Source organism: Ranitomeya variabilis, chromosome 6 (genome assembly GCF_051348905.1).
Source record: "Ranitomeya variabilis isolate aRanVar5 chromosome 6, aRanVar5.hap1, whole genome shotgun sequence".
Lineage (NCBI taxonomy): Eukaryota > Metazoa > Chordata > Amphibia > Anura > Dendrobatidae > Ranitomeya > Ranitomeya variabilis.
The window spans coordinates 216,580,122-216,602,796 of record NC_135237.1 but is presented as its reverse complement, the minus strand read 5'-3'; the positions used below and the strand labels follow the sequence as shown (position 1 = coordinate 216,602,796).

General features: G+C 46.4%; 1 protein-coding gene across 6 annotated transcripts in view; it reads right to left on the bottom strand.

Moving 5' to 3' along the window:
- The window catches only part of RECK (reversion inducing cysteine rich protein with kazal motifs), a 1,181,658-nt gene that overhangs the window by 480,463 nt on the left and 678,520 nt on the right, over positions 1–22,675 (bottom strand). For all 6 annotated transcript variants that reach the window (XM_077269439.1, XM_077269433.1, XM_077269437.1 and 3 more), the window contains one exon: positions 6,434–6,701. In XM_077269439.1, coding sequence (XP_077125554.1) covers positions 6,434–6,701 — 268 coding nt within the window. The remainder of the gene's footprint in view (positions 1–6,433; positions 6,702–22,675) is intronic.

Sequence of the window (22,675 nt, the reverse complement as noted above, 5' to 3'; positions counted from 1 at the left end):
TTTTTATTTTCCCAAAGGTAAGAGAAGAAATTGGACCCCAAATGTTGTTGTGCAATTTGTCCTGAGTACAAAGATACCCCATATGTGGGGGTAAACCCCTGTTTGGGCGCATGGCACAGCTCGGAAGGGAAGGAGCGCCGTTTGACTTTTCAATGCAAAATTGACTGGAATTGAGATGGGACACTATGTCGCGTTTGGAGAGCCCCTGATGTGCCTAAACATTGAAACCCCCGACAAGTGACACCATTTTGGAAAGTAGACCCCCTAAAGAACTTATCTAGATGTGTTGTGAGAACTTTGAACCCCCAAGTGTTTCACTACAGTTTATAACGCAGAGATGTGAAAATGAAAAAAATAAAAATTCCCACAAAAATGTTTTTTTAGCCCCCAAAGTTTTATTTTCCCAAGGATAACAAAAGAAATTGGACCCCAAAACTTGTTGTCCAATTTGTCCTGAGTACGCTGATACCCCATATATTGGGGTAAACCCCTGTTTGGGCACACAGGAGAGCTCGGAAGGTAAGGAGCACTGTTTTACTTATTCAACGCAGAATTGGCTGGAATTGGAATCGGACGCCATGCCGCGTTTGGAGAGCCCTTGATGTGCCTAAACAGTGGAAACCCCCAATTCTAACTGAAACCCTAACCCAAACACACCCCTTACCCTAATCTCAACTCTAACCATAGCACTAACCACACCCCTAACCTGAACATGCCCCTAACCCTAATCCAAAAGACAACCCTAATCCCAAACACACCCCTAAACCCAACACACCCCTAACCCAACACACCCCTAACCCTAATCCCAACCCTACCCACACCCCTAACTCCAACACATCCCTAACCCTAATCCTAACCGTAACCCTAACCACACCCCTAACCCTAATCCCAACCGTAAATGTAATCCAAACCCTAACTTTAGCCCCGATCCTAACCCTAACTTTAGTCCCAACCCTAACTATAGCCCTAACCCCCACCCTAGCCCCAACCCTAAACCTAGCCCCAGCCCTAACCCTAGCCACAGCCCTAACCTTAGCCCCAACCCTAACCCTAGCCCCAACCCTAGCCCTAGCCCCAACCCTAACCCTAGCCCCAACCCTAGCCCCAACCCTAACCCTAGCCCCAACCCTAACTCTAACCCTAGCCCCAACCCTAACTCTAACCCTAGCCCCAACCCTAACCCTAGCCCTAACCCTAGCCCCAACCCTAACCCTAACCTTAGCCATAACCCTAGCCCCAACCCTAGCCCTAACCCTAGCCACAACCCTAACCCTAATGGGAAAATGGAAATAAATACATTTTTTTAATTTTAATATTTCTCCCCAACTAAGGGGGTGATGAAGGGGGGGTTTGATTTACTTTTATAGCGGGTTTTTTAGCGGATTTTTATGATTGGCAGCTGTCACACACTAAAAGACGCATTTTATTGCAAAAAATAGTTTTTGCGTCTCCACATTTTGAGAGCTATAATTTTTCCATATTTTGGTCCACAGAGACATGTGAGGTCTTGATTTTTGCAGGACGAGTTGTTGTTTCTATTGGTACCATTTTCGGGCACTTTTTTTTTAATTCTGATTTTTGTGAGGCAGAAAGACCAAAAACCAGCTTTTCATGAATTTCTTTTTTTTTGGGGGGGGGGCGTTTATACTGTTCCACGTTTGGTAAAATTGATAAAGCAGTTTTATTCTTCAGGTCAGAACGATTACAGCGACATCTTATTTTTTATGTCTTGGCGCTTTTATACGATAAAAACTATTTTATAGAGAAATAATTATTTTTGCATCGCTTTATTCTGAGGACTATAACTTTTTTATTTTTTCGCTGATGATGCTGTACGGCGGCCCGTTTTTTGCGGGACAAGATGACGTTTTCAGTGGCACCATGGTTATATATATCCGTATTTTTGATCACGTGTTATTCCACTTTTTATTCGGCGGTATGATAACAAAGCGTTGTTTTTTGCCTCTTTTTTTACGGTGTTCACTGAAGGAGTTAACTAGCGGGACCGTTTTGTAGGTCGGGTCGTTACGGACGCGGTGATACTAAATATGTGTACTTTTATTGTTTGTTTTTTTTTTTTTAGATAAAAACATTTATTTATGAGAACAATATATATTTTTTTCCTTTATTTAGGATTATTATTATTTTTTCTTTTTACATATGTGAATATATTTTTTTTAACTTTATAACATTGCCCCAGGGGGGGCATCATGTTTTAGGATCAGATCGCTGATCTGACACTTTGCAGTGCACTGTGTCAGATCAGCGATCTGACATGCAGTGCAGGGACGCTTGCAAGTGCTTGCTCTGAGCAGGCGATTGCAAGCCACCTCCCTGCAGGACCTGGAAGCAGCCCCGCAGCCATATTGGATCCGGGGCCTGCAGGGAGGAGGAGGTAGGAGACCCTCGGAGCAACGCAATCACATCGCGTTGCTCCGAGGGTCTCAGGGAAGCACGCAGGGAGCCCCCTCCCTGCGCAATGCTTCCCTGTACCGCCGGAACACCGATCATCTTTGATCCCAGTGTGCCGGGTGTTAATGTGCCAGGGGCGGTCCATGACCGCTCCTAGCACATAGTGCTCGATGTCAGCTGCGATAGTCAGCTGACAACCGGCAGCGATCAGCCGCGCTCCCCCCGTGAGCGCAGCCGATCCACTATGATGTACTATCCCGTCACTGGGAATTAAGTCCCAGGTCACCTTCGATGGGATAGTACGTCATATGGGATTAAGTGGTTAAAAGGACCCCGGGGGGATATTGTGGTAAGAATGCTCGGGCCTCCCATAGATTTACATTGGGCTCATTGTTCTGTCCGAGTACCCGAGTATTACAAGTTGTTCGACCCAAGCAACGAGCACCCGAGCATTTTAGTGCTCGCCGATCACTAGTGGTCATATAGCTGTTTGAAAGATATGCCAATCTAGAACTTTATTTATAATATCCAAAAATTCATTACTGAAAAATGCTTGTTTTAATACAAATGGAAATGAGAAGTTTTTTGGGCATAATCACAGCATTTCCTGAGCCACCACGACTCCAACTCTACTACCTGTTACTGGAAACTTCCTCACATCGAGTGAGCTATCAGTTAAGCAGAAAAAGGTCACACTAGTCAAGGATTATTAGAGATAAGGAAGCAGAAGCACAGAAGGTGCTCTGAACACACCCCAAGCATTTCTGCGTAATCTACATATGGATTAAACTGTGGATTTTTGAGCTATGGAGCAGCAGACTTGATGTGCAAAGGTATAGATTGGCTTATCTTCAAAAAGTGACATGCTCACATAAGTGGTTTTGGGGGTTCATAGCGATAATACTGTAGATCCTCATTAAGGCCCTAACACACATAAAATCAAAGTTGACTGACCCTGTCGATATAGGCAAGATCTCATGTGTATATTAAAATTGGGCTCTTGAATTTAAAAAAGATGGACCATTTTGTTCTCTGAGGGATAAGTCTCCACACAGTGTTCCAAAACTCCAGGCTTCACGGCCCCCAACAGGTCATGTTTTCAGAATTTCCTTAGAATTGCAAAGGTGGTGGAATTATCATCAAGGTACCAGGAATTCTCTCACCTGTGCAATACTTTGGAAATCCTGAAAACATATAGAACTTGACCTGGGGGGGGCTGGGAGCCCTGGAGTTTGGGAAACACCACTGGTCTAACAGCTACTGCAGGTGTATGGCTAGTTTATCTCAGAATTTAGTTACTATGTTAAACTTTTCTTCCACTTCAATATATGCCGATGTTTCAAAGAAATAATGTAATGCAGATAAGTGAAAAATGACAAATGTGCAAGTTTTTTTCCCCACTAGTTTAGCAACAGTTTAAAATACAAAGAACATAAATCTATTATCTAATATATAATTGCCTAGAATACTACTTCCTGCAATTTGTGCCAACTTCCGTTGCTTTGTCCGGAGCTAATGTCCGGAGATAATGTCCGGAGCTAATGTCCGGAGCTAATGTCCGGAGATAAGTGACGTCACCAGTGTCCTACACCCAGGCAGAGCACAGGGGCCCCAGGCAGCATATGGGGCCCCAGGCAGAGCACAGTGGCCCCAGGCAGCATATGGGGCCCCAGGCAGAGCACAGTGGTCCCAGGCAGAGCACAGGGGCCCCAGGCAGCCTATGGGGCCCCAGGCAGAGCACAGTGGCCCAAGGCAGAGCACAGGGGCCCCAGGCAGCATATGGGGCCCCAGGCAGAGCACAGGGGCCCCAGGCAGAGCACAGGGGCCCCAGGCAGAGCACAGTGGCCCCAGGCAGAGCACAGGGGCCCCAGGCAGAACATGGGGCCCCAGGCAGAGCACAGGGGCCCCAGGCAGAGCACAGGGGCCCCAGGCAGCATATGGGGCCCCAGGCAGAGCACAGGGGCCCCAGGCAGAGCACAGGGGCCCCAGGCAGCATATGGGGCCCCAGGCAGAGCACAGTGGCCCCAGGCAGAGCACAGGGGCCCCAGGCAGAACATGGGGCCCCAGGCAGAGCACAGGGGCCCCAGGCAGAGCACAGGGGCCCCAGGCAGCATATGGGGCCCCAGGCAGAGCACAGGGGCCCCAGGCAGCATATGGGGCCCCAGGCAGAGCACAGTGGCCCCAGGCAGCATATGGGGCCCCAGGCAGAGCACAGTGGCCCCAGGCAGAGCACAGGGGCCCCAGGCAGCATATGGGGCCCCAGGCAGAGCACAGTGGTCCCAGGCAGAGCACAGGGGCCCCAGGCAGCTTATGGGGCCCCAGACAGAGCACAGTGGCACCAGGCAGAACATGGGGCCCCAGGCAGAGCACAGTGGCCCCAGGCAGAGCACAGGGGCCCCAGGCAGAACATGGGGCCCCAGGCAGAGCACAGGGGCCCCAGGCAGAGCACAGGGGCCCCAGGCAGCATATGGGGCCCCAGGCAGAGCACAGGGGCCCCAGGCAGAGCACAGGGGCCCCAGGCAGCATATGGGGCCCCAGGCAGAGCACAGTGGCCCCAGGCAGAGCACAGGGGCCCCAGGCAGCATATGGGGCCCCAGGCAGAGCACAGTGGTCCCAGGCAGAGCACAGGGGCCCCAGGCAGCCTATGGGGCCCCAGGCAGAGCACAGTGGCCCCAGGCAGAACATGGGGCCCCAGGCAGAGCACAGGGGCCCCAGGCAGCATATGGGGCCCCAGGCAGAGCACAGTGGTCCCAGGTAGAGCACAGGGGCCCCAGGCAGCCTATGGGGCCCCAGGCAGAGCACAGGGGCCCCAGGCAGCATATGGGGCCCCAGGCAGAGCACAGGGGCCCCAGGCAGCATATGGGGCCCCAGGCAGAGCACAGTGGCCCCAGGCAGAGCACAGGGGCCCCAGGCAGCCTATGGGGCCCCAGGCAGAGCACAGGGGCCCCAGGCAGCATATGGGGCCCCAGGCAGAGCACAGGGGCCCCAGGCAGCATATGGGGCCCCAGGCAGAGCACAGTGGCCCCAGGCAGAGCACAGGGGCCCCAGGCAGAACATGGGGCCCCAGGCAGAGCACAGGGGCCCCAGGCAGAGCACAGGGGCCCAAGGCAGCATATGGGGCCCCAGGCAGAGCACAGCGATATTTTGGACCACTGTGCGGTGTTTCAGACCCCCTGTGTGATGTCTGGGGCCCTGTTCTTAAGTATATTAAAGATTAAAGTAACGTATATTAAAGTATATTATAGATCAAATTTGACACGTTTATGAGCACCATTGAGTGATATACTCAAGAATGACATAATTTTTCAACATTTTATGGTTTCAAACTGTAAACACTCAGAATTTTTTTTTACTTCAACCAGAAAACCTTAACGGTTCATAAAAAACTTGACTGTTCAGGATATGATAAAAGTCATAGTATTCTGAATCTTTAACTTATAAAGATACCTTTACATGGGGTGATTATTGGTTCCAGAGAGGCTTTCGGCCGATAATCGTACACATGGCTGGTGACAGGACAATACAATATAAACGTTCAAAGGTAAACACTGATAACATTCAAATCTAATATATAATTGCCTAGAATACTACTTCCGGCAATTTGTGCCAACTTCCGTGGCTTTGTCCGGAGATAATGTCCGGAGATAAGTGACGTCACCAGCGTCCTACACCCGCTCAGGGTGGACAAAGATATATGCCTTCGTGGTGCGCGGCACTTTTCTGATTGGTTGCCGCCTGCCGCGAGCGACCAATCAGAAATGTGCCGTACTGTCAAGAATTGTCAAGAGCTGGTGAGTGCAGCCATTTTTTGTTCTTTCTTACTATTATTTATTAATTGTATTATTCTTACATTTGAATAAATAAAGTATATATGGATTCTAGACTCCCGATTCTTTAGAATCGGGCTGCCATCTAGTGCTAAAATAAATGAATACTGTAACTATAGACATAGATGGATAAATAATATTTGTACACATTAAAAATACATTTGCATAGAATTCTGCTTTGAAGCAACACCTACCTACATAATGATGAATTTGCTTTTGAGCAGCAATGAAGTTTTGCACCATCAAGTCCTGTAGAAGGTTGATGAGCAACAGTGACCCCATTTTGGACCGACCTAGAACTCTCCAAGAAGCACTGCCAGAGCGGATCTTGTGGTAAAGGGGACTTTTTACACTCTCTAATGAGGTCTTCAACAATGTCATGTTCTGATTTATTGGACATGAGAATCATTTTACAAGCTGATTGGCATGCCTTTTCTTCAGCCCTGTCACAGCAGTGAACGCCTAAAAAAAAAAAGATTCAAGATTGAGTGTATATTCAGTGTATGTGCAAAAATATCACTGTAAGATGGGAAAGATAGAAAATGCAATACCGTGAAACAAATGATTATATTTTGCAGTGACTGACATAGAATTGGAGCAACCTCCATCCCGCACAGGCACTGAACAGGTTCTGGCACAGGGGTCTTTTCTGTTTGTGTCTGCCAGTGATATCTTGTATATAGCCACCCAATAATTCCATGTGACTGTATGCAGATTAAAATTACTAAAAGGGAAACAAACCAACACCTCCTATATACTTTCATCTCTGAAGGCGGCATATTGTAGTTATAAACACACTTATTTCAACATACGGTAGCTTTCAACAGTCCCGAATTTAGTAGAACTGTCCCGATTTCAGGGGCAGACCTGCTGTCCTGGCAGGTCAGGGCTGTGCCCAAACTTACACTCACTCTCCCTGTGTGTTGTCTTCTCTCTGCATCTTTGCTGCTCCATAGCGCCTCCTACTCAGGAGCAAGACTGGCAACTCTCTGCTCTGCACATGCTTAAATTCAATTAAACAATTCTCCTTTTTTTGTGATCTGATCTCCCTAGGAACAAAACACAACCTGCTTCATTGTAGGCAACAGTAAAGCTTTCAGTTACAGACTGCAGTAAAGGAATGTGAACATTTTCTATATCTGAAGATGCATTGCAGACTCTGAATTCACGGGCAGATTATCCTGGTGCATAGAGATACTGTACATCTGTATATAGCAACAAATTCCCATATGCAATTAATACAGGACAAAGAAGAGATCCCAAGTTATTTAAATATAAAATACATTTTTTATTAAACATTATTAAAAACTAACACGCAAAAAAGCAGAAATGCCGTTTAGGGGATGCCCAGCACTAAATGCCAGAACGGAGCAGAAGGATGTCATGTAAGGTATGTAGTGGATAATAGCTGCACAGGGTAAATACAGATCCAGTGACCTCCTTTAAAAAAATAAATATCACAAATCAGCAAATAATGTGGACAAATTTGAATTGCTTTAGGGTATGTGCACACGTCCGGATTTCTTGCAGAAATTTCCTGAAGGAAACCGGAAATTTTCTGCAAGAAATCCACATTTTTTTTTGCGTTTTTTTCCCGTTTTTTTTGCATTCTGCAAGCGTAATTAGCTTGCAGAATGCTAAAGTTTTCCAAGCGATCTGTAGCATCGCTTGGAAAACTGACTGACAAGTTGGTCACACTTGTCAAACATACTGTTTATGCAGCATCTATAGTAAAAGATAGAATGTTTAAAGATAATAAAAAAAATAAAAAATGGTTATACTCACCCAGACGATCTCCTCAGCGCCGTCCGTTCCTATAGATGCCGGTGTGGTTCAGGACCTGTGATGACGTCGCGGCTTGTGATTGGTTGCGTGAGTCACATGAGCAGTCACGCGACCAATCACAAGACAGTGACGTCATCACAGGTCCTGAACCACACCATCTATAGGAACCGAAGAGAGAGCATGCACCGGAGAGGCGGGAACACTTCGGGGGCCATCAGAGGGTGAGTATAGGACTATTTTTATTTTAATTATTTTTTTTTTACCAATTATATGGTGCCCAGTCCGTGGAGGAGAGTCTCCTCTCCTCCACCCTGGGTACCAACCGCACATAATCTGCTTACTTCCCGCATGGTGTGCACAGCCCCGTGCGGGAAGTAAGCAGATCAATGGACTCCTAGGTGTGCGGAATCCCTGCAATTCTGCATTTTTAATGAACATGTTGCTTTTTTTTCCACGATGCGATTTTTTCGCGGAAAAAATCGCAACATTTGCACAAAAAATGCGGAATACCCTGTAAATAATAGGAGGAATATGTAAGCGTTTCTTTCGCGTTTTTATCACGTTTTTATAGCGAAAAAACGTGAAAAAAACGTGAAAAATCCTGAACGTGTGCACATGGCCTTAATCATAACAACCTGCACAACACAGTGTCTGATTATTTATGGTGATCAGTACATTTCCTAAAAAAATGATGTGAATGAATTCTTTCCTCCATTAAAACTATAAAAAAAATTAAAATGTAATGCTGAGGCCATGTTCATGCACTGTTCTTTCCACTGCTTTTTTTTGCACATTTTTTGAAGGTATCTGCACTACCTGGTACAATAATAATTTTTCCTAATTATTGCGTGTATGCAGCATTTTTTATGTGTTTCCCTCCTTATTTGATGCATTTTAGTTCCGATATGAAGTAATGTTTTTTTTTTTAATTGTACAGAAAATATTCTGAACTTAAAAATTGGAGATCTCGTTTCTACAAACTTCCCTTTTCTCCCTCTACGACATACTTACATGATGCCCTTAACAATAAAAGTATCATTAGACAGCCCCATAAATATAAATACATCTTACGCTGTACTGCATGTGTGATGCACACTCCCTTGGAAAAAGCTGAAACGCGAAACGCGCGTCAGGGGTGCCACAGTCATTTAAAGGTACAGGACTTATTTATCTTTACTTCCATCCTTAAGGTTTCCTATCCCTGTTCCTTACTATCATGCCTTCTTATTGATTTTTTTTGCTGCATACATCATAATTAGGCACTAATTGAAAACTTTTTCATATTTTTTTGTGGCTGATTCATATGGAGTCAGTTACTGTTATATAGATTAACAATGGAATATATAGAAGGATATTGCAAACACTGTTATGGGGCTTGCTACGTTTTGACTGCCTTACTATGTATGCTATATAAAAAAAATTTTTGGAAGCTTCATTGCTCCACAAATTTATAAATACTTAATCTTCACTTTAATTCTAATAACAGCTTCATTCTTAAAGGTGATGATTCAATTGTAATTTGTGTACCTTTTTTGGCTGTTTTTTTGCACATTGCTGTCCCCATACTAACTGGTTTTATGTTTAATCTTTTAATATTGTATCAATAAAAATTTCCGTGTAATTTTTTTGATTTATGTAATGTTTGTAATGTAATGTAATGTTTGGAAGTGCCATGGATCTAGGCATGGTATATACTCTTTGACCTTTGCTCAGTATTGAGTAGAAGCACCCTTTTGAGCTAGTACAGCCATGAGTCTTCTTGGGAATTATGCAACAAGATTTTCACACCTGGATTTGGGGATCCTCTGCCATTCTTCCTTGCAGATTCTCTCCAGTTCCATCAGGTTGGATGGTGAACGTTGGTGGACAGCCAATTTCAGGTCTCTCCAGAGATGCTCAATTGGATTTAGGTCACGGCTCAGGCTGGGCCAGTCAAAAATGGTCACAGAGTTGTTCTGAAGCCACTCCTTTGTTATTTTAGCTGTGTGCGTAGGGTCATTATCTTGTTGGAAGGTGAGCCTTTGGCCAAGTCTGAGGTCCAGAGCACTCTGGAAGAGGTTTTCATCAAGGATATCTCTGTACTTGGCCGCATTCATGTTTCTTTCAATGACAACCAGTCATCCTATCCCTGCATCTGAAAAAAAAACCATAGCATGATGCTGCCACCACGTTTCACTGTTGGGATTATATTGGGCAGGTGATGAGCAGTGCCTGGTTTGCTCCATACATACCGCTTAGAATTATCACCAAAAAGGTCTATCTTTGTCTCAAAAGACCATAGAATCTTATTTCTCCTAGTCTGGGAGTCCTTCATGTGTTTTTTTTATAGCAAACTCTATGCAGGTTTTCATATGTCTTGCACTGAGGAGAGACTTCCGTCAAGCCACTCTGCCACTCAGTATCTAATGTTTTGGTGCCATTTTTCTGATGTATTCCTGGATACTCCTTGTTTCATCCGTGATGGTGGCTTGGATGCTTATGAAGCCTCGACCACCCTCCTTTCTGTTGGTATACAATCTTTGTGTGTTAGACTTAGGGTGGAGACCGCCATGCATTGTGAGCTTTCGTGTCTTTACATCTGCAGCTTCCATCTCTTCTTTTGGCCAGCACACTCTGCCAGCAGGGTATCTGACAACTGGAAGGCATATGTGTTGTGAATTCTGCTTTTGGGCTCCCTCCGGTGGTTGTAGGTGGTAATGCAGTTGCCCCTGAGTTGCAGTCCTGGTCAGGTGTATCTGCTGATAGCGGTTCTGACTGGGGTATTTAGGCGTGCAGGATTCATTAGTCCTTGACAGTTGTCCATGGTTGTTGGGAGGTTTTGGTCCTGGTTTGGTTCCTTCTGCCTTCTGCCAAATCAGCAAAGATAAGTGTCTGGTTTTGTTTCTGTGGCACACATGCTGTGTGCTTAATAATTCTGTGCTATTCAGTGTTTTTTGTCCAGCTTAGATTGTGTCAGTATTTTCTCAGTCTTGTTGGATTCTCTGGAGTGGAAGATATACATTCCATGTCTTTAGTTAGATTGTGGAACTTTTTGTATTATCTGCTGTGGATATTTTTGGAAGGGTTTTAATACTGACCGCTTAGTATTCTGTCCTATCTTTCCCTATTTAGCTAGAGTGGCCTCTTTTGCTGAATCCTGTTTTCTGCCTGCATGTGTCTTTCCTCTCCTACTCACAGCCAATATTCGGGGGGGCTGCCTATCCTTTGGGGTTCTGCTATGAGGCAAGGTAGTATTCCTATTTCTATCTATAGGGGTATTTAGTCCTCCGGCTGTGTCGAGGTGTCTAGGGTTTGTTAGGCACACCCCACGGCTACTTCTAGTTGTGGTGTTAGTTCAGGTTTTGCGGTCAGTACAGTTTCCACCTACTCCAGAGAAAGTTCATGCGGCTCCAAAGTCACTGGATCATAACAGTACAACTGGCCCACTATGAGTTAAATGCATCTCAGAAGAAGGGAAGAAAGGTGTTGAGTCATTTTTTTTTCTGCAGTTTGCTTTGCCTTTTCTTCCCTCTTTTTCTCTGGGTGGCTAAGGAGTCTTGTGTTAGCATGGATGTTCAGGAATTAGCTTCTCGTGTAGACCAGCTTGCTGCTAGGGTACAGGGAATTTCTGATTATATTGTTCAGACTCCTGTTTTAGAGCCGAAGATTCCTACTCCTGATTTGTTTTTTGGTGACAGGTCCAAATTTTTGAGTTTTAAAAACAACTGTAAACTGTTTTTTGCTTTGAGACCTCGATCCTCTGGGGATTCTATTCAGCAGGTTAAAATCGTCATTTCCCTGCTGCGTGGTGATCCACAGGATTGGGCATATTTGGCCATCTTCTTCACCGATGGGAGCGGGATTTTTTTTGTTGCTAAGAAGGATGGCTCCTTGAGACCCTGTATTGATTATCGCCTCTTGAATAAGATCGCGGTCAAGTTTCAATACCCTTTACCTTTGCTTTCCGATTTATTTGCTAGGATTAAGGGGGCTAGTTGGTTTACGAAGATTGACCTTCGGGGGGCGTATAATCTTGTTCGTATTAAGCAGGGTGATGAATGGAAAACTGCGTTCAATACGCCCGAAGGCCATTTTGAATACCTTGTGATGCCGTTCGGGCTCACTAATACTCCATCTGTTTTTCAATCTTTCATGCATGATATCTTCCGGACTTATATTGATAAATTCTTGATTGTATATTTGGACGATATTTTGATTTTTTTCTGATGATTGGGAGTCTCATGTGGAACAGGTCAGGATGGTATTTCAGATCCTTCGTGACAATGCTTTGTTTGTGAAGGGGTCTAAGTGTCTCTTTGGGGTGCAGAAGGTTTCTTTTTTGGGTTTTATTTTTTCTCCTTCATCTATTGAGATGGATCCGGTTAAGGTTCAGGCCATTCATGATTGGATTCAACCCACGTCCGTAAAGAGCCTTCAGAAATTTTTGGGCTTTGCAAATTTTTATCGCCGTTTCATTGCTAACTTTTCCAGCGTGGTTAAACCCTTGAACGATTTGACGAAAAAAGGCGCTGATGTGGCGAATTGGTCCTCTGCGGCTGTTTCTGCCTTTCAGGAGCTTAAACGTCGATTTACTTCTGCTCCGGTATTGCGCCAACCGGATGTTTCCCTTCCGTTTCAGGTTGAGATTGACGCTTCAGAGATTGGCACAGGGGCCGTTTTGTCCCAGAGGGATCATGTTGGTTCCTTGACGAAACTGTGTGCATTCTTTTCCCGTAAATTTTCACCTGCTGAACGCAATTATGATGTCGGCAATCGGGAGTTGTTGGCTATGAAGTGGGCATTTGAGGAGTGGCGACATTGGCTTGAGGGAGCTAAGCACCGTATTGTGGTCTTGACCGATCATAAGAATTTGATTTACCTCGAGTCTGCCAAGCGGCTGAATCCTAGACAGGCTCGATGGTCCTTGTTTTTTTCCCGTTTTGATTTTGTGGTCTCGTATCTTCCGGGTTCCAAGAATATTAAGGCTGATGCCCTTTCTAGGAGTTTTTTGCCTGATTCTCCTGAGGTCCTTGAACCGGTCGGCATTTTGAAAGAAGGGGTGGTTCTTTCTGCTATTTCCCCTCATTTACGACGGGTTCTTCAGGAATTTCAGGCTGACAGACCTGATCGTTGTCCAAAACCCGTGGGACAGATGTATAATTGGTATATTTTAGGAAGATGTGTGTAGATATGGTGGATTTACGTGTCCTTTCATCTAACATATGGTTCTCTTCATTCTAGAGCCGCCTCTACTGAAGCCTTTTGTGTGCACCATTTTCGCTGTCACCCCTCCGCATGAATATGGGTCCACTGGCACGGTCCACCCACACCTACTGTGCCTCACGCACCCGCATCATCTAGATACTGCTTTTTTCTGTGTTTTCTGTTTTTATGCACTTCTCCTCTATATAGTCCCTTCCATGGCTGTAACCTCGTTAGGGCGGAACTATTATTACCGCATTGAGGCAGCACACGGGCCTCATTCCGTCCGGACCTGCTGCTTCTACAGGAAGGGCGACACCGGCGTGTTACACGCAGCGCCTTGATTGACAGGCACGGACGCTTCCCATAACGTCATTTCCGCCAACACAATCCATACCCCTATTCGCCGAGAGGCAGTACTAGTAACGCCCTCTTTCTTGTTATAGCGCGCACGCCCATAGCACACTACAGACGAGCGGGGGATTCCGCGTCTGATTTGGGCACACTTCAACATACCAACGGACACCAGGTAATATCCTCTAATGAGATGCACCTCACTGGCGGCGGTACGCCGCGGTAGATTGTAATAGTACAAGTCTTAATGGCTCTCATTTACCCCCCTCTTTAGAAGGTCTGGTCACTTCCTATATCCTACTACAGGTATGCCTCCCCTCTGACTTTTTGTCAGCATGCGCACATTTTACACATGTATTTGTGGTCATCACCGCCTTTTCTGTCCGCCTTAGACGCTGTGTACACCAGTGCCTAGAGACACGCTGGTAGCGTGCATCCACTACTTTTCTATCAGTACGGTACGGTCTTAACCTTCCCCCCCTTTTTTCCCCATACTTACTTTCCACCTATATCGGCACCAGATATTATTGGTATCTCTCTTCAAGCAGGACGTTGAGTCCAAATAAATCTCTATGGTCCATATCATGACATGTTGTTTTTTGCTCAGAGACATCATATCTATTATCGAGCTATTGTATATACTTTATTTATTTTCTTTTTTCTTTTTATATGATTTGTATTTTCGTGTATTTATTTTTGGTGTCTCACCTTTGGTTGTAGTAACTGATGAAGGTCCTGTATGTTTGGACCGAAACGTTTTGTGGAGTACTACATTAAAATATCTCACTTGAGCATTTATAAGTTGAGTGCAAGGTCTTCATTTTTATACTATATGGTGTGGGAACCTACCATTGCACCCCCAACTGGTAGTGCACACGCTCTTATTTTGCTGATCGTTGTCCAGTGGGGAAACTGTTTGTTCCTGACAGATGGACTAGTAGAGTGATTTCTGAGGTTCACTGTTCTGTGTTGGCTGGTCATCCTGGTATTTTTGGTACCAGAGACTTGGTTGGTAGGTCCTTTTGGTGGCCTTCTTTATCACGTGATGTGCGTTCTTTTGTGCAGTCCTGTGGGCCTTGTGCGCGAGCCAAGCCTTGTTGTTCTCGTGCTAGTGGGTTGCTTTTGCCATTGCCGGTCCCTGAGAGGCCCTGGACGCATATTTCTATGGATTTTATTTCTGATCTTCCGGTTTCCCAGAGGATGTCGGTTATCTGGGTTGTTTGTGACCAGTTTTCTAAGATGGTTCATTTGTTGCCTTTGCCTAAATTGCCTTCCTCTTCAGATTTAGTTTCGTTGTTTTTTCAGCATGTGGTTCCTTTGCATGGTATTCCGGAGAATATTGTGTCTGACAGAGGTTCCCAGTTTGTTTCTAGGTTTTGGCGGGCCTTTTGTGCTAGGCTGGGCATTGATTTATCTTTTTCCCCTGCATTTCATCCTCAGACAAATGGCCAAACCGAGCGAACTAATCAGACCTTGGAGACTTATTTGAGATGCTTTGTGTCTGCTGATCAGGATGATTGGGTGGCCTTTTTGCCATTGGCCGAGTTTGCCCTTAATAATCGGGCTAGTTCGGCTACTTTGGTTTCGCCTTTTTTTTGTAATTTTGGTTTTCATCCTCGTTTTTCTTCTGGGCAGGTTGAGCCTTCTGACTGTCCTGGTGTGGATTCGGTGGTTGACAGGTTGCAGCAGATTTGGGCTCATGTGGTGGACAATTTGGTGTTGTCTCAGGAGGAGGCTCAACGTTTAGCTAAATGTCGTCGGTGTGTTGGTTCCCGGCTTCAGGTTGGGGATCTGGTCTGGTTGTCTTCCCGTCATGTTCCTATGAAGGTTTCTTCTCCTAAGTTTAAGCCTCGGTTTATTGGTCCTTATAGGATTTCTAGGATTATTAATCCGGTGTCTTTTCGATTGGCGCTTCCGGCCTCTTTTGCTATCCATAATGTCTTCCATAGATCTTTATTGCGGAAATATGTGGTACCCGTTGTTCCCTCTGTTGATCCTCCGGCCCCTGTGTTGGTTGATGGGGAGTTGGAGTATGTGGTTGAGAAGATTTTGGATTCTTGTTTTTCGAGGCGGATACTTCAGTATCTTGTCAAATGGAAGGGTTATGGCCAGGAGGATAATTCTTGGGTTTTTGCCTCTGATGTCCATGCTGCTGATTTGGTTCATGCTTTTCATCTGGCTCGTCCTGATCGGCCTGGGGGCTCTGGTGAGGGTTCGGTGACCCCTCCTCAAGGGGGGGTACTGTTGTGAATTCTGCTTTTGGGCTCCCTCCGGTGGTTGTAGGTGGTAATGCAGTTGCCCCTGAGTTGCAGTCCTGGTCAGGTGTATCTGCTGATTGCGGTTCTGACTGGGGTATTTAGGCGTGCAGGATTCATTAGTCCTTGCCAGTTGTCCATGGTTGTTGGGAGGTTTTGGTCCTGGTTTGGTTCCTTCTGCCTTCTGCCAAATCAGCAAAGATAAGTGGTTTTGTTTCTGTGGCACACATGCTGTGTGCTTAATAATTCTGTGCTATTCAGTGTTTTTTATCCAGCTTAGATAGTGTCAGTATTTTCTCAGTCTTGTTGGATTCTCTGGAGGGGCAGATATACATTCCATGTCTTTAGTTAGATTGTGGAACTTTTTGTATTATCTGCTGTGGATATTTTTGGAAGGGTTTTAATTCTGGCCGGCCGCTTAGTATTCTGTCCTATCTTTCCCTATTTAGCTAGAGTGGCCTCTTTTGCTGAATCCTGTTTTCTGCCTGCGTGTGTCTTTCCTCTCCTACTCACAGTCAATATTCGTGGGGGGCTGCCTATCCTTTGGGGCTCTGCTCTGAGGCAAGGTAGTATTCCTATTTCTATCTATAGGGGTATTTAGTCCTCCGGCTGTGTCGAGGTGTCTAGGGTTTGTTAGGCACACCCCACGGCTACTTCTAGTTGCGGTGTTAGTTCAGGTTTTGCGGTCAGTACAGTTTCCACCTACTCCAGAGAAAGTTCATGCGACTCCAAAGTCACCGGATCATAACACGTATGTATTGATGGCACGGATTTTATTCTTCCCATTGAGCTGACTCTTCAGGACCTGTCTTACCCTTTGATGGTATTTGAATGTTGCTGTGACAGGTTCACCGGTACCATACATGAGGGAAGATATGCGCCACATAGGTTGCTTTCCTGTGTGATGTGAAAGCCATAAGTGTTCTCTCCAGCATGATATGTGCTTTGAGCAATCTAGTCGCTATATGGGCCTGGCTTTCATGGAGGGTAGATCAGAGATGGGCGGGACGCCTACTCACCGTATCTCCACCTCCTCGGTGTGGAGGAAATTAAACGTCCAGCCAGTTTTTTTTGTCTGTGTGTGTGGAGGAAATCAAGCCTCCATATTGAAGCTCCTGTGAGAGCTGCCACAAGTACTGGGCAGGACTTTGTATGAACTGTTTACTTTCTTTTAAAGCCACAAAGGCTGTTTTTCTGTTACCATTTGGGTTTTTGGTTTATGATGCAATAAACCACCCAGAGACTTTAATCAACCATGATCCTGTGTCTACCTCGAGAAGCAGCTAAGTGAGCTGACCTTTCATAATAGGTGGGTGGCCCAGTGATGGAAGGCTGGGTGTGTTTTTGCTCAGCAGATCTACTGCTGAGGGTTTACTATACATTGGGAGCCTTCCAGATGACTTGGAGAGATGGGTGGGGCCAGTCACCAACATACCCACCCAAAAGGGTGTGTCTGAACACCTAAGATGGTTGTGTGTTTGAGGACCTGCGGTGATGTCACAATCACATGACTGGCCAGTAACCTGGGTGTGGTTACAACTATGTAATGGAGGTGTGTTTCGCACATGGGTGTCAGTGTTTGGGAGTCAGTGTGGACAGATTTCCATGTGTCCAGGCTGGACACTACAGAGTGGTCTGTGTGCAGTGAAGGAGAAGTATTCCTGCGTATGTGACTCCAGACCAAAACCTGCTTGCTGGACATCGCACAGCCTGGGAAGCAGTGCTGGCTAGTCTGAGCCAGAGGAAGGTGGTCTGAGAGATACCTCCGGAGTGGACGGTCTGACTACCGTGAGTGATACTGACCGGGGTCAGTGAGAACTGTTTGTGGGATACCTCTGATGAGAAGAGGGATCCAGGAACTTGTGTGGCCCACATCAACAGGTAACGGACAGGAATCCATGTTATGCTGACCGGGGTCAGTGAGAAAATGTGTTTATGCTATAGAGCCGAATGTGTAATGGACTGCGTACTGGCTGCTGCACTCTACTTGGCTCCTGAGGAGCGGTTTATGCTGCTTACTAATAAACCGAATGGACTTTTTTTTAACCCTGGAGTGTCCCAGCGTATGTCTCAGTGACCAGCAAGGCGAGTAATCTCTGTCCACAGATAGTGTGGGATATTACAATATTTATAAGTGTATTCTATCTATTCTAACTTGTCATGCTATGATTTTACTGTAATCGGATGGTGAAATGTCTGGTTTTCAAGGAGATGGGTGTGTAAAAATCAGACTCATTGACTTGCATTTTCGAGTCTTGTCTGTCACAAGAGGACAATTGCAGCATGCTGCAATTTTTTTCTCCATCCGATCTGAGCAGAGGGAAAAAAGATATAGAAGATGAGCTGGGGACTCAGATTAACTTTGGTCAGAGAGTGATCCGATTTTTTTTATCGGATCGCACTTGTCCGTTTTTCTGGCAGATGAGTATGAGCCCTGAAAGGGACTTCTGGGCCACACAAATTCCTGTGTGATCTGGCAAGTCTGTTGGCTGGAAACTGGTTAAGGACCGAATATACTCGAGTATAAGGCGACCCGAACATAAGTCGAGGTACCTAATTTTGCCACGGAAAAAAGGGTAAGCTTATTGACTCGAGTATAGGCCGGGAATGCATTGTCCCTCCCGTCCTGTCCTGGTATGTGTGGCTCCCCCTGTTGTATGCATGGCTAACACCCCACATCCTGTCCTGGTATGTGTGGATCCCCCTGTTGTATGCATGGCTCCCCCGGTCCTGCATGGCTCACCCCCAACCCATCATTGTATGCATGGCTCACCCCCCCGTCCTACTCACCCTCCTCACGCCGTCGCTGCATCTCCGTTGTCCCGACGCCACAGCTCTCCTGTGCTGAGCGGTCACGCGTTACCGCTCATTAAGGTAATGAATATGCGCTCCACGCCTATGGGAGTGGAGACACTTGCATATTCATTACCTTTGTCAGTTCTGATTCGTGCACACGTTTTTACTACTGTTGCTATTAAATAAAGAGATATATATCTTGTATTTTATCACCTTGTCTGGATTTTGTTGGTTTATCTAGAGTTCTGGTGGTTGGTTTCTTCTGAACTTAGTCCTTTGCCTGAACCCGTTTGTATCCCTATCTGAAGCCTTCCCTACCCTGCCGTGTCTATCTTTGTGTCTGATCCCATCCCGCATCCTGCAGCTCTGCTCCTGTTCTGCATCCTGTGGTCCTGTTCTGCTCCCGTTCTGCACCCTGCGGCTCTACGATGCTCCCGCTTCGCACCCTGCGGCTCTGCGATGCTCCCGCTTTGCATCCTGTGGCTCTGCAATGCTCCCGATTCGCACCCTGCGGCTATGCTCCTGTTCTGCACCCTGCGACTTTGCTCTGCTCCCGTTTCGCACCCTGCAGCTCTGCTCTGCTCCCATTCTGTATCCTGTAGCTCTGCTCTGCTCCCTTTCCTCATTCTGTGGCTCTGTCCCTCTAGTCTGAACTGGTTCCTACCTGTTCCTTTATCCCTTCAGTCTGAACTGGTCCCTACCTGTTCCCATATTCCACTCGTACCTGTCTTTGTTCTTGCCCTATAAGAAAAAACAACAGAAAAATATTTCAGCTCACCCTTCAGGAAACATTTCCTCATAGTCCTTGCAAGATCCGAGCACGGAAATAGCTGCTGCCCCAGCACTCCTGAAGTAATATAATTGAAGAGAAGATCCAGCTCAGAAAGTATTTAAAGATAAAAAATTATTTATTCCAAAAATTATTAAAAATGGAAACACTGCATGTCAAAATCAGCGAAAAACATATTTACAGAGGGACATCCATGAAATAGCTGAACACGTTTCGAACACTCTCGGTGTTCTTAGTCCACAGCAATTTTGACATGCAGTGTTTGCTTTTTTAATAATTTTTGGAATAAAGAATTTTTTATCTTTAAATACTTTCTGAGCTGGATCTTCTCTTCAATTACATTTGTTCCTGCCCTACCTGAAACAGTTCCGGTTCCTCCAATCTGACCCGTGCCCGCCTGCCTACCAGAGTGACAGCCGTGCCCGTCTGCCAGCTGTGCCCGCCTGCCTACCAGAGCGCCTGCCGTGCCCGCCTGCCTTCCAGCCGTGCCCACCTGCCTGCCAGAGTGCCAGCCGTGCCCGTCGGTACTTGCCCACACCTTTCATTAGTGTCCTGTCCCCTGTGAGATCAGCTGCTTCTGCCAGACACAGCCCTGGAGTGGTACCTGGCAGTTACCTGCTGCACAAGCCTCATCTCACCACTAGAAGCTCCAGTGAATACCAAGGTAGCTGCTTAGTCACACCCCTCCAGGGTAGTCTGTTTTTTGGCACAGTTGGGCCACAATCCTCGCTTGCGCCATCCAGTCCGGGCGCAAGCCTTACAGTTTGTTCAGGCCATGGTCCCCCCTGAGTTCCATGACTTTTCGCTCTCAGAGCAAGATTAACTTATTTTTACAGGACGTCCCCTGACAGCACCATAAAGGACATCCTCCTCCTCCTTGCAGGAACAGAAAATACACACGAGAGGTTAAAAGGTCACACTCCACCCCCTTTTCCTCAGTGTTTTCCAAATATCCTTTACCCTGTCAAGTGGCCCAGGGCCGAAACTCCCCGGTGGGGAATCCCTCTGCCCCAAAGACCAGTGAGAGGACGGGCTCCTGGGTAGAGCCGCTCCTCCCGGTGGGAGGCTCTCGGTTCAGGCGCTATGTCCGGCTATCAGAAGAGGTGCCCGGAAGCATACATTCCAGAGGTGAAATGCGGAAGCCAGTAGACTGCAGAACAGTGTGAGCGTCACTTCGGGTGACGTCAGCGCCTAGATCCTGCAAGCGTTCCACAGTGGAGAACGAGGAAGCGGCGAAGGAGCAGAATGAACGTCACTTCTGGTGACGTTAGTGCTGGGACCGGCGTGCGTTCCACATCGTGGAACACAGAAGCAGCTGAAGCTGGGAGGTGAGCATCACTTCCGGTGAGGTCGGAGCACTGAGTGGATAAAGCTGTGTGTGTCCAGGTTCGGGGGGCGCAGTCACGGCAAAGAGGCAAGCTGCTGGCAGACTCCCAGATGCCCGAGACAAAGGAGGAGATGGATGACAGGAGTGAGGAGCAGGGGTAAGTGCGCATAGCGCAGATACACCCGGGCACGCTCTTAGACACTCATTCCCTAGTCCTGATTATTCCCATTCTTGTATCATCTAGACTAAGGATACCCAAAAGGCAACCCTACCCACGACTAAAAAGCCAGGCAAGGTCTCTTGGAAATAGAGATGAGTGGTGTTCGAGCTGTTTTGGGCGGCGTTCGAGTCGTTCATCGAACTCGAACAGTTTGCTTAAAATTCGGCTGTTCGAGTTTCTGTTCGTTCATCAAAAGCCTAACTTGATTTTCACATTTAAACTGTTTATCAATGTTAATAGACTTTTTTAGTGTATAGTGGGCGGCGGATAGATCTGTGCTGAAATAATGCCGATCTCCATTTTATTTTTTTCTTTCCCGCATTTACAGTGGGGCGGTGCAGTCTCTCAGCCTATCAGCAGTGCACACACACAGCAATGTGCATGTGATGCACACAAGCAAGGGCATGTGTCATTGGAGGTGTATATCACATGCCCTTGCACTGTAAGACCCAGCCATTTTCCCCATCGCCACCATTTCCTCACTGCTGCAGCTTAGTGTTAGACGGCACCGCTGTTGCTGAGGGCGCTATACAGTCTAAGAGTGGTTTTTGCGAGTGAATTTTCTGTTAGACAGAGAGATAGGTTTAGGGAGTCAGGACTAGTTGTAGTATCAGCCCTTTTTAGAGTAGGTTACAGCAGTTCATAGCACTTTTTGCCAGGCAGGTCTCTGCCAGTGCAGTGCAAGTGTTTGTCACAGCATTTGGTGTAATCTAGCTCAGCCAATCCTTTTGGGCTAGTAGCATTGTCTGGTAGTCATCTGAGTAGCCTGCCTGTGAAGCTAACTACACCGCCTGTGTATCTAAATTTTTACTGCATCTAACCCAGTAAATCATTTTGGGCTTAGTAGCAGTGTCTGCACGCCAGCGGAGTAGCCCGCCTGTGAAGCTACACCGCCTGTGTATCTAAATTTTCACTGCATCTAGCCCAGTAAATCGTTTTGGGCCTAGTACCACACTTTGCCCACTCAGCTCTGCTCGGTTTCCATCCATAGTTTTTTGTGCCAACAACTACAGAGTTGCCAAATAGTAAAGCACCAAAATGAGTGGCAAAAGGCCTGCTGCTGGTGGAAAGTGGAATAGGTGTGTTGGAAAGGGAAAAAAAGGTTGTGCCCGTGGGATAGGTGGTAAAGCAACAGTAACATCTGCAGAAGAAAGACCATCTTCCAGCCAAAGTAAGATGTCTACTTCTTTTCGTGGACAATATGATATGATCCCTTTCTTACGACCATCGCTACGAGCATCGAAACAAATTCCAGATGCGCCACAAAAACAGCAGGTGCTTGAACGGATATCAAGTGCCCGTTCAAGTGGGCTCTCCTCCACCTCAACTTCAACATCACAAATACTCCAGTCCTCAGAGGTATCACCCCAATCGCATTTGCTTCCTCACAGCTCCCAAGTCTCCAGCCGCCCGTCTGAGTATGGGGTAACACAGATGGTTGAGTCTGCAGAGCTGTTTACTCATACTATAGCCTAGGAATCAGAGGTCTGCTCCAGAGCTTCTGTGAATCCAGACAAGGAAATGATCTGCACTGATGCCCAGAATCTTTGTGAGTCGGATCCAGGCCCAGATAAAGAAGGTTCTGAGCATAATGTAGACCCTCATTCCCAAACTAACTCCTGTTGGTGGAGACTATGAGGAAGATGATGATGAGACTGAGATACCTGATTGGAAAGAAAATTTGACTTTTCGGTCAGGGCAGGAAGAGATTGGCTCTGAGGAATACGG